Source organism: Sander lucioperca, chromosome 5 (genome assembly GCF_008315115.2).
Source record: "Sander lucioperca isolate FBNREF2018 chromosome 5, SLUC_FBN_1.2, whole genome shotgun sequence".
Lineage (NCBI taxonomy): Eukaryota > Metazoa > Chordata > Actinopteri > Perciformes > Percidae > Sander > Sander lucioperca.
In genome coordinates this window covers 3,950,001-3,962,500 of record NC_050177.1, presented here as the reverse complement: position 1 = coordinate 3,962,500, position 12,500 = coordinate 3,950,001, and the positions used below count along the sequence as shown (strand labels likewise).

General features: G+C 41.2%; 1 protein-coding gene and 1 pseudogene across 2 annotated transcripts; one reads left to right on the top strand and one right to left on the bottom strand.

Annotated features, from left to right (window-relative positions):
- Positions 1 to 7,752, top strand: part of LOC116058425 — a 91,856-nt pseudogene extending 84,104 nt beyond the window's left edge.
- A 2,021-nt stretch (positions 7,753 to 9,773) lies between these two features.
- On the bottom strand, positions 9,774 to 11,933 carry LOC118495058. 2 transcript variants are annotated; one of them, XM_036001341.1, is made up of 3 exons: positions 11,784 to 11,933; positions 11,382 to 11,560; positions 9,774 to 10,776 (listed from the first exon to the last, which is right to left on the bottom strand). In XM_036001341.1, exons 1-3 carry the CDS (start codon positions 11,907 to 11,909, stop codon positions 10,395 to 10,397), a joined length of 687 nt encoding a protein of 228 aa, XP_035857234.1. In that variant the 5' UTR covers positions 11,910 to 11,933; the 3' UTR covers positions 9,774 to 10,394. The 2 variants fall into 2 exon arrangements, 1 of the variants encoding a protein (XP_035857234.1); XR_004897366.1 differs by lacking the exon at positions 11,382 to 11,560.
- Between the last annotated feature and the right edge of the window lie 567 nt (positions 11,934 to 12,500).

Genomic DNA, 12,500 nt, shown 5'->3' with positions numbered 1-12,500 from the left:
CGAACTTTGACTTATACCATTCATAACCCATCAACATATGATCCTGTTGAACTCAACTGATAGTCAAAATAATTCTTAATTTCAGCTTTTTTAACTCATAAATTAGGTATAATTTTATATAAATGAGTTTCTTTGACCATATATTAAAAAATAAGTGTAAAACTAGGGGTAATAGGTTGGAACGAAGTTGGCTAAGAAGATGTAACAGAATTGCGTGATAATTTATCCTTCATGCTTTATAAACTGGCAAAACAGACCGGGTCAATTTTGACCCGGGAGGACAACAAGTGCATAGTTGACGGGAAGAAAACACAAGGGCTAGAGGGTGAAAGGTTATATGATGCCACTGACACGCGAATAAAGGAAACGACCCCTGTCAAAAATAAAATAACAGATTTGGATTCTGGGTTTGTAATTTGGTGGAAACATTTGGGATAGTGGAAGAACACAACTCATAAAAATATATAACATAGGTATGTTTGTTTTTAGACATTTTAATGCAGTAATGTTACATATTGTACCTGATATCTTTCAACAGGAGTTAAATATAAATAACTTGTTCCCTTCCTGTTGTCTCTCCAGACTGGGTGTCTGTAACCTGTCAGAGAGAAGCTGTGAAGCTCTGTCCTCAGTTCTCAGCTCCCAGTCCTCTAGTCTGAGAGAACTTGACCTGAGTAACAACAACCTGCAGGATTCAGGAGGGAAGCTGATCTCTGTTGGACTGAAGAGTCCACACTGTACACTGGAGACTCTCAGGTCAGGATTCATTAACCCATTCAACTGATGACAATTTAAACTCTGATTAACATTAGTTGATAAAACAGCTGATGTGTAGCTTTGTGTCTGCTGTTACGATAAACTTGGGCAGTAGTTATTAGACTTAGAGTTACTTTACATGAGGGTGTTGTAATGTTCTGGAATGAAGCTCCGACACAGCAAAGTAGTTTTTAGACTCTTTAGTGAACTTATAAATCTCCGTTACAATCCTTAACATTTTCTGTTCCGCCATCTTGGTTTTTCTGATCACTTCCTCACTTCTGCATTCTCAACACCACAATGAAACTAAAGCGCCCCCTTGTGGACTGAATAAACAAATGTCTGCTTACAACTTGAGACACATCATATGTGGGACTACTATAACATCATAATGTCCCATGTTATAAATCATAAACATTACAAGTATTTCATAATTTGCTTTTGTTATTGAATAATTAAATACCCCAAATGATTTTAAAGTTTTATTATAAATCTGGACCAAAATGTACCTGGACAACAAGCAAACATAAAACAAACACATGGCTCCACGTGTTGACCGAGGGTACCTGTGTGTTGTTCTGTGTTTTTGCAGTCTGTCAGGCTGTCTGATCTCAGAGGAAGGCTGTTCTTCTCTGGTCTCAGCTCTGAGCTCCAACCCCTCCCACCTGAGAGAGCTGGCCCTGAGCTACAATTATCCAGGAGACTCTGGAGTGAAGCTACTGTCAGCAGGACTGAAGGATCCTCTCTGGAGACTGGAAACTCTCAGGTACAAACACTGATGAACATAAAGGAGATATTTGTGTAGGAGGTTTTAAAGGAGAACATCTCCTGGAACTAAAATGATAACTCCCTTTTGTTAATAATTGAAGTAGTTTAGGCAGATATCTGTATATTAAAGGCACTGTCCATATCCTTTTTTTCCCACTTTCCCAGGATCAAATCAGTTTCAACTTGACAGAAAGGTCCAGGACAGGTTTAGCCTAGCTTAGCACAAAGCAATGTGTGTGGATGAAGCATTAATCTACTCTTTTGGCAGACTTGGCAGACAGCTTGGTTTTTAAAATGTCAGTTGCCGGTGCTGCATGGCTCATGTGATCGATCAGAGACGTACACTGACACTGGACCAATGATTTCTCTAAGTTCCTCTTGTGCTGGGAGAGTACCGACTCTAAGTTAAAAAAAAGTCCCTCAAAACACCAGCAAGGGCCAGCAAGGACTTCTCTGCTGGGCAAGAGATTGTCAGAATCTGAAAATTATATTTTTATAATTAAAGGTCTACATATTCATTTCTAATATATATATATATCAATTTCATATGTATTTTACATATTGTATAAGTTTGTTTACATTTTTAGATGTTATGTTAATGAAAGAAAGGTGGATGCACTTTTTCTTCACATGATGAGCATCTTTTAGTAAGTTTAATGGATTTTTCAGCATTTTAGTGAAATGATTTTATAGCTATTAGTGCTTGCTTTAGGTGTTAAAGATTTGAGCAGTGACAGTGGCTGCTGTGCCTTTGTGTGTGCGTGGTGACGTGTGTGTTAAGCCCCCGCTGCTTGGCTGGAATTTATGGGGAGGCCTGTTGATCGCTGATTGAGTTATTTGTGTTTTTGATTGCTTTGTGGTCACTGTATGAGTAAATATAACTGGTTGTTGTGGGTTTGTTTTGGTTTCTTTGGTAATTCCATTCATTTTGAATTCATGTGATTAAGGCTGCACGATATGAGGAAAATATCTAATAGCGATTAGTCCATATCGCGATTTCGATACAATTGCGAATAATTGTGCAGCCCTATATGTGATGCAGCATCCTGTTATACTGCGTCAAAGTGATGGCTTCAGTCAGCGTGTGTTCATGTCTCTGCAGTAGTGTATTAGGTGTCTCTAGGTGTTGAGCCTTGTGTTAAATCACGTTATTCCACACGATAATGTCCTAGTGTCATGGTGAGGTTATTCTAAGGTGATTTAATCGCTGTAGGATAGAACTGCAGGATAGAACTGAAGGCCCAGGTGTAAGATACACGGCCCTCCACTGCTGTAGATAAACTGCTGCTTGCTATGGACGCTGCTATCTCTGAACCCACGGATCTAGCATGTTGTTGGTATCATATGTGTTAACATGGACATGAATATTACAGTTATGAGGATTATCCTGTTTGATCATATTCAGGATATGATGTTTAGGCTACATGGCACACAGAGAAATCAGGTTATTCACATCTCCGTACATGCTCACCATCAGCTCTCTCTTTATATTTTCATTTAACCTTTATTTATACAGGTAATCTCATTGAGACATAGGGTCTCATTCTCAAGAGAGACCTGTTAAGGACAATACACAACATCAGTTACAGACAGATTACAATGGTACACACAATATGTACTATACAATATTTAAACTACAGTAACAAGTAGACTTAAAACTCTCTCTCTCTCTGTCTCTCCCTCTCTTTCTCTCTCTCTCTCTCTGTCTCTCTCTCCCTCTGTCTGTCTCTCTCTCTCTGTCTCTCTCTCTGTCTCTCTCTTGTTCTCTCTCTCTCTCTCTCTCTCTCTCTCTCTCTCTCCATCTGTCTTTCTCTTACTCTCTCTCTCTGTCTCCACTAGAAGAGAAAAAAAGTGGAGGATCCTTCATGGGGTTATTGCGGTGAACTCTTTTGTGTCTGTCATAAACGCTGCTGTTGAGGACAAATGTCCGTTCTGTGGACTGAGAGAGACAGTATTTCACTGCTTTTCTGAGTGGATATTAGCTTTTATAAAGCTGCTGGAGACCTGAACTTGTTCCAGCAGGTCTGGGGGTTCAACCAGGTTGTCTGTACTGTCTCGGAAGAGGAACTTACTTTTGGGTACGTGCTCATGTAGTTTATCTATTCTCAAATTGTGTGATAATGTAATTTATTGAGCCTTGAAATAGAATGAAAAAGAGCAGAAAATAAAGCTGAAAAATCTAAAATCTCTCGGAGGCTCTGTACCAAATATGGCGAAGATCGACCATTAGGGGGCGCTTTAATTAACGTAGACGAGTTTTGGCCCTTTTACTCAATGTGAATGGGATATTTGCAATGGAAATGTACCACAGACCTTGCAGCTCACACTTCTCAATATTTACTGAGGTTTGCCTCCTATTGTTAGGTTTGTGTTTTTGCTTTTGCTTGCTCCTTTGGTTTTTTTTACAATAAACAAACTTCTTAACCCACCTGACAAAGTTTCTACAACCTTCACAGTGGACAAATTCAAATCTTTTCTCTCACTTTTTCAATCCAAAATCAACACCATTCATAGGCGCCGATACCGTGCAATTAAACATTGCAGTTGGTGCTAAGTGGAGCGTCTGTCATAGTGTGATTGGTTATGTTAGTGTCATTGATTCTTAATTTCCCACGAAGCACCCACAGAGGAAAACATAAATCGGCACCTATGACGCCATTTGCAACAACTTGACCACCTCCCCTGCTCCTTCAACCACCACACCCCCCTCCACCCTCTCAGTTACACTCTCATTTCTCTCTGCTGTCCCCCGCGGTCAGGGGTTTAAGAAGATTGTTTATTGTAGAGAATTGTTAAAGGTAGTCCGTGTATGCGTGGAGGTGAACTGTTGACCGCTACGTTTGCAACGGCGACGTACCGCAGATGTCGCGGCTCGCGCCATTCGATATTTACCGACGTTTGCCTCCCCGCCGCCAGGCTTCGGGTTCCGCTTTCGCGCGCTCCCCGGGGCATCGGAGGCGACTGGCGTGGGTGGCTTGGGCCCCGTGATAACTACTTGCAGTTCTAGTTTTACTTGTTTTTTGAAAGACAAGGTGGAGTCAAGGATGATACCGAGATATTTGACATGAGAGACATGTCAAATATCAGTATTCAGTTCCACCAGCTCTACTTCTTGCAGAGACAGACTCTCTCTCATCTGGGACACTCTGCTGTCCAGTTGGCTGATGTGCCCTGAACGGTCTCCTAAAGGCTGTTCCTCTTCCAGCTCTTCCCCTGGTGGCTGCTCTGTGGGGTTGAAGTTGCTCTCCTCCTCACTGCTGATCTTCTCCTCTCTCTTTCTCAGTCTCTGCCAGAGCTTTGATGGTGTTGAAGTCCTCTTGGACAGAGCTGAAACTGGCCTCATTGCCTTGAAACATGATGGTCCGATTGTGGTAGACATTGACAGTGAGATGTGGGCTGTCCTTGTCTTCATCTTCGATGACTATCTGTCTCCCACTGCATATGCCTCTCTTCTTATGGTGGTCATCGTGGGAACAGATAGCTTTATGCCATGCATCAGTACTGTCCGTGTACAGTAGTAGGTTACTAATTCCTCCTGTGTGGCATAAGTCTGCAGTCAAGGCCTCTGGGTTTTCTCTGAGTTTTTTATGTTTATAAGCTTTCTTGGCCTGTGTACTTTTAATTTCTTTTGGGTAGCCAATCAGAAGGAGGCAGGGCTCTCCCCCAGGAGATCCCAACATTGTTTCAGTTCCTAACTGCTCTGCTGCTCCCTCTGCTGCTACTTAGCACGCTATGTTAAGTTAGCACAGGTTAGCCTTGGTTTCTTGAGGTAGAAATGTGAAATTAATCTACTGTCGATATGAAGGAAGCTTACCTTACTACTCTACTACAGATTCTCTTGAGTGGGAAGGAGACGTGCTAGTCTTTGGTGTTTTTATCTTTTGTTTGGAGCCTTTTGGTCCTTAGCTTAGCGTAGCATAGCCTTCTTGTTCCTCTTCTCAGTTCTTAGCTGTTCTGTTAGCAGAGTTAGTGGTCGTGTTAGCAGAGTTAGCTCTCTCTCTCTCCCTCTCTCTCTCTCTCTCTCTCTCTCTCTCTCTCTCTCTATCTCTCTCTTTCTGAGTGATGTAATGCCCTGCCTCCTCCTCCTTTCAGGGTGGAGCCTGCTGGAGTCAGATGGTTGACACCAGGTCTGAGGAAGTGTAAGTCTGTTTTTAATTTCATTCATCAAACTGTGACATCACTCATTCAACCCTCTGATGTCATCATCAAAGTGCTGATTGGTTAATAACTGCAGCTGTGTTGTGTCTCCTTCTCTCCGTCAGATTCCTGTGAACTCACACTCGACACAAACACGGTTTACAGATACCTCAAACTGTCTGACAACAACAGGAAGGTGACATATGTGATGGAGGATCAGCCATATCCTAAACATCCAGAGAGATTTGACTGCTGGGATCAGCTGCTGTGTAGAGATGGTCTGACTGGTCGCTGTTACTGGGAGGTTGAGGTGAGAGGAGATGTTTATATAGCAGTGAGTTACAGAAGAATCAGCAGGAGAGGAGACAGTGATGACTGTGTGTTTGGACACAATGATCAGTCCTGGAGTCTGAGCTGCTCTGATGATGGTTACTTTGTCAGTCACAATAAGAGAAGAACATCCATCTCCTCCTCCTCTGTCTCTGGTAGAGTAGCAGTGTATGTGGACTGTCCTGCTGGCTCTCTGTCCTTCTACTCAGTTTCCTCTGACTCACTGATCCACCTCTACACCTTCAACACCACATTCACTCAGCCTCTCTATCCTGGGTTCTGGTTCTGGTCTCCTGGTTCCTCAGTGTCTCTGAGTTGTGTGGAGGAAGGAGAGTCTCCTCCTGTTTCTCACTGCTGATCAGTTGAGTCTGTACAGGATCACACTAACAGAAATATTTCAGGTTATTGTTATGAACTAATGAATGGACGTTGTATGAAATAATTGAGAATGATTGAACAGATTCCTGGTGAACATTGTAAACTTCTTTAAAGATGGAAGCTGTGATCATCTAATTGTAGAAATGCCGTTGACTTGTGTCATGTTTAGTTTTGACTTGTGTCTCTTTTCACAATAAAAGCATCAAGTTCCTGTGATGTGTTTGAGGTCTTTCTGTTTAACTTTAATCGAGGACTCTCTACTTGTTTGCTGTTCAGGATCTTTTTCTGATTATTTTATAATAGTAATATTTACAGTCTAGGATCCAAACACTTTCTTAATGAGATGCTGCAGATGTTTAAAGGTTGATCAGCACAACTACAGCAAGGGTGCAGTTGCATTATGGGAAATGTAGTTTGTTGAAACTTGAATATCTGGATTAATTAAAAAAAATCTATAACTTCTTATAAAATATGTCAATTTAGGTATAATATATATATTATAATAATATAATAAAAACATAATATAATATATAATGTATACATTTTTTAGTTGTGTAAATATTTTATTTCTTTGGTTATAAATGTATTTGTGTAGTTTTTTATTATTAATATACTACATATATAAAGTAAATATATTGTATACATGGGTATCCTGTGACGTCACACGTTAAAGGCGGCGCCATCTTTAGGACCGCCCAGGGACTGGAAGTAAACAGTAAATATGCCTTCTATCTGCTGTGCCGTTGGCTGTGATAACAGCAAGTCAAGAAAAACGGGACATACGTTTTATAATGTTCCTAAAAACACTGAAAGGAGAGTGTTAGCTGCCATTAAAAGGGATCAGTGGACTCCCACAGATCACTCCAGACTGTGCAATGAACACTTTATTTCGGGCAAGTTAACGCCTTAACTGACGTTAGCTAGCTAGCTAGCTATGTTAACAACCCTAAGATAAGATAAGATGACATGCCACACAACAATGTTGATGATGACAGTGATTCACAAAGTAACATCAGTCACAATGATTTCATCTCTGCTCATATATATTGCATTATTTGATTTTCGGTCAAGTAACATTACTTATTTTTGGTAGAGCTAAAGTTACAGGGAGGCTACACCAGGCACGTAACTGAAGTGTTTGTCCGCATTGCGTCTGCTGTAACCTTCCGCTATGATCAGTGAACTGGTTACACCAGATGTGATGGCCGTGCATACGTTCAAAGAAATAAAATAAACTAGTTTTCTAAAACTATTTTTTGTGCGTCGCGAACAGAGCGTTTCACTTACCCGGTGTAGCCTTGCTGTTCGTGTCACACACTGTTCATTAATGTGTCACTATATCTCATTATACCCCTGTAGGTCAGAAGAGTGAGAATCCATTAAACCCTGACTATGTGCCAAGTTTGTTTGCTTATCTCACACCTGAGCAGCGCAAAAGAAAAATAAATAGTTACAGCAAATTTGAGCAAATGCAAGCTGTCAAAAGAAAGAGAAGGACACATGATGTTGGACCGGTGGCACCCTGTGATAGCAGCAGTCATATGCAGATTGATGACTGTGGAAACACCTCAGCTCAGGAGGGTAGAGGTCAGACAGCTGATCACAGCTACTGTAATTCCGCAGTCTATGCTGAGAGCAGTGTGCCATGCTCCAATGAAGCCTGCCAAGAAACTGTGAGGAGACTGACAGAAGAGCGTACTGCACTGAGATCAGAGGTTTATCAGCTCAGGGAAAAGGTTAGCAAGTTATCCTTCACCCAGGAAACCTTCAAGAACAATGATGACATGGTGCAGGACTTAACTGGCCTTCCATCCTTTGCCAAGCTGATGGTTGTCTTCACTTTTGTGTCAGCGTTCCTCAAGGTGGGACCTGGATTGAATCCCTTTCAAAGCTTTTTAATGACTCTAATGAGAATGAGACTGAATTTACCACTGCGCTTCTTTTCATATATATTTCATGTGTCAAAGCCTACCGCGGGCCGAATTTTTAACAGTACATTAAATGTCTTGCATGATAGGTTGTTTAGATTCATACTGTGGCCCAGTAAGGAACAGATTCAAATTAGTTTACCCATGTGTTTCAAAAATAGTAATTACAGAAATTGTACATCCATAATAGACTGCTTTAAAATTTTCATTGAGAGACCTAAAAACTTGAGAGACCGAGCACAAACATACTCACAATATAAGCACCACAATACTGCCAAGTACTTGATATCAATAACTCCACAGGGAGTCATATCATTTGTGTCTTGTGGCTGGGGAGGGCGAGCAAGTGACAGGCACATTACAGAGAACTGTGGCTACCTGGAAAATCTGTTACCTGGTGATTTGGGCCTAGCAGATCGAGGGTTCACAGTAGGAGATGCTGTGGGATTGTACAGTGCTCATCTCAAATTACCTGCCTTCACTAAAGGGAAAAAGCAACTGCATCCAAGTGAACTTAAGTATTCAAGGGGGCTAGCAGCTGTTCGAATTCATGTTGAACGAGTGATTGGTCTTGTGAGGAATAAGTACAGCATTTTACAAAGCACAATACCCATTTCTCTCTGTCTGACTGCAACTCCAGGCGAGCTTACATCTCTTGACAAGATGGTCAGAGTGTGCTGTGCTCTGTGCATACGCAGAGTTTGCGGGGGGGGCAGGGGGAGCACTGCCCCCCTGGCGGCTGAAGCGGGTAATTGCATTGTTTCATGGCATGACCAGATATTTTATAAATATTTTAAATAGGCCTAACACAAAACAACTGAATTGTGGTAGGTAATACATCTGATTTCATATAGCCTAGGCCTACTGCTTTAGTAAAAAAAAAAATTTTTTCAGGGCTCTGGCTCTCACCTGAGACTATTGTTGACGCAAAAAATGAAAATGAATGTTGCACTAGTCTGGACATCTTACCGTGCCAACGTTGCAATAAAGGTTGCCTAAATGCCATGTAGCCTATATACATTTGCTGTCAGCTTACTAATTGATTGCGCGTTTTGTGTAGATTTGGACTTTTATACGTTTTATTCCACATTGTTTAAACGGTGTGGATCTACTGATCGCTGTGGATTACTTTTTTCCGTGTCATTGGATTACGGCAAAATACGGATCTTATTTCTTAACGTGTCTTAACGGTTTATGGTGTGACTGCGCTTGGTTTCTGCGTTTGGAGAGACATCTCAACAGACTGTAGGTCGAACACTGATTGTTCACCGTTACATTTTAGTTGAATTTAAGTGTCGGGGCATTCCGCCACATCTGTCTATTGCATTCCAAGACAGCCGTGGCGCGATTGGATTTCATAAGGGCGAATTGTTAAATTGTTAGAATGTAATTTAAAATCTTCTTTAAAAATAAACATATATGTTTTTCTGGTGTAGTTACTGATGTAGATCAGACAAACACACTAAACCTGAAATGACTGTCTATAAGAATGTTGAATGTGGTAAAAAAGTCAATATACAGATAGTGGAAGTTTAACAGACAGAATTATATAATATACATAAGAGTCAAAAATATCAATCAGTGTTCAGAACAGTACGTGAGTGGTGCAAAGGGCAGGTGCAGATGTGCATCTGAGCAAAAATACAGTGGGGCATGACAGAGATATTGTAATTAGGGTGTGCAAAAACAGGTTGTGCAGGAACCAGATACTACTTTTACTCAAGTATTGCTTTCAAGTATTTTATACAAGACTGTCATTAGGTCTGTCAGCTCCCCTGTCACAGACTGGTAACACTAAACTTGTTTTCTACACTCCACACATTTCCATGTCTTAGGCACCCTGGTCAACTTAAGGCAGGTCTTATGAAAGTGCTTTCTCCTACAGTTACCAGATGTGCAAATAATGACATCTGTGCCTGCAGGTTGACTGTAGTAGCATCCCACTTCAGGTGGCTGTTTTGTGGCTGTGGTGTATACGGGAGTAAGGCGTGGTGCTGTATACCATTTCCCCAGCCGCTCAGGTAGCACAACAGGCTTGATGAAATTTACCACTTTGCCGTACGCATCGTGGAAGAAGACAGGATCATATGGAATTCGCTAGGTGAAAACTTCCTGTGGTGTCCACACCATGAAGTCACAGTAACTCACCTCTGCAATGTGCATTTGTGCCTGCACTTGATACATGTACTTGTGGATATGTCTCAGTGCCATGACCCCATCCTCTCCTATGCCAAGACAGAATGAGGAATCCTTGCAGCTTTCAGTGAGGGAGTAGTTCCTGGTTTTGAAGGGGCATTTTATCTCTAAAACGCCATCTCCATGGCAAGTGCAGGCTACCACACCATCAGGTGATGCTCCAATCCAGGGGAGTTCTGGGTTGATGATGAACCCTGATGCCCTCACCTGGAAGTCTTCATGGTGGTCTTGCATCATAGCAACATAGCTTTCCCTTGCTCTGTCCTCATTTTGTTGACCCCATCTGACAAAGATTGGAATGTAAGCATGCAGGTAAATATGGTGCAAAATGTGAGAGCTTGTAGAACAATAAATCTGTACTTGTAACTTGAAATGTTTACAGACCTGTTTTCTAAATGTGAAGTCACAGAAAAAAAATATTCACAAATGTGTAGATTTATATGTACATGAACACGACAGCTGCAAACACGTAATGCAGAAGTCGAGGCGCACAGATTTGCCACTTCGTGATGCAAGTTCTCAACAGTGTTTTTTTTCTCTTTGTGTGACTTCAAGTTCAGATCACGTGTGTGAATATTTTTTACAAGTGCAAATTTTAACATACAAGTTCAGATTTTTTGTTCTGCAAGTTCTCACATCGTATTCTACAAGCTCTCACATTAAAATGTGAACATGTCTATCATTTACCAGGTGTTGCATTATGACAATAAAAAAAAGCATTGATTTACTGGCTTATAAACAAAGGCTTCACAAACTTGCAAGCACTATTGTATACAAGCTGTAAGCCTTAGAACAAACTAGACCAATTAATCTTGCTTTATGCATGGATATCTAGCACAGTAGGCCTATGCATAGATCTCCTATGGAACTGTTCTGTTATCGATGTACCTTGTTGCCTCAGTGGAGAACTGAGAAGCACGGGGATAGTAAATTCTTTTGATCAAGGATGCAGGTGTGCCTGCTCGGGCTGCCTCACTGAAAACTGATGCTGGGACTCTTCCTGCTCTCTGATCAAACCAAACTCTAGATTTACTTTGCTCCCTGGTCTCCTCCTCAACTATCAAACACTGGGGACAAAAGTTAGTGACACATGACTATTTAGAGATTAACCGACCACTGAAGTGTATAGATTGACTAAAACGGATTATGTTCAAGAAAATCATCCATAGGAAGAACTTTCAAAATGGAAAGGCTTGTACCAATACACAGCCTGATCATTATGGATATTACACTCCAATACAATTGAAGTAGGCCTGTGGCAAACTAAAGGAGAATGTTCATATTGTTTACCTGTTGCTCTGTTAGATGTAGATCATCAAAGACCTTGGTACTCTCAACCAGCAGCAAGGGAAAGTTCTTCTCCAGCCAGGTGCTTGAGTACAATGTGCAAAGAGGAGTTGGCAAGTCCAGTTGCATCACCTTTGGGATATACCTGTGAGAGAGAAAGAGAAACAGAAACAAGACATTTTAAGTGACCATATATAGTGTCCAGACTCCAGACTATTCAAAGTTACCAAAGAACAAATGTGCAGTTAAATTTTCTAGTCCTGTAGTAACATCGGAGTTACGCAGGAACAGGAGAAACTCGTGGGTATATTGGGGGGCCTCCTTTTGTTCGCAGAGTATGCCCAAAAGTTTGCATAAGAACGTAAAAAGGATAAAACATCCAATCAAACTAAGGTGAGTCATTGTTATGACCATCACATGCAGATCAGTTAAAAATCCAAGTTAGTAGGGACGCTAAAACCAGGTTAAGTGTAGAAGTGTAGAAGCTACCAGGCAGAGTCCATTACTCCAGCTGACGTTGCTAATGTTGTCATGTAGCTGTTGTGCTGCTGGGTCTTTGGAGGAAAGCAGCTTCTGCTCAGACTGGGGGGTTAAAAATACGTATTTTTAGTTTTTTACCATGCAGACAGAAGATACTCTCTCTCTCACATGAGTCACTTCTTTTAAAGCTGTCCTCCCGTTATTTCCAGACAAACAACGTAGCATTTAAAAGGCACTAAG

What these genes read in the sequence shown, in the direction of transcription:
- LOC118495058 (XM_036001341.1), bottom strand. Translation starts at nt 11,909, where the DNA reads ATGCAACTGGACTTGCCAACTCCTCTTTGCACATTGTACTCAAGCACC. An exon ending in TACATCTAACAGAGCAACAG is followed by an intron (nt 11,561 to 11,783) that starts GTAAACAATATG and finishes TTTTGTCCCCAG; the next exon opens with TGTTTGATAGTTGAGGAGGA. An exon ending in TTCTCCACTGAGGCAACAAG is followed by an intron (nt 10,777 to 11,381) that starts GTACATCGATAA and finishes AATCTTTGTCAG; the next exon opens with ATGGGGTCAACAAAATGAGG.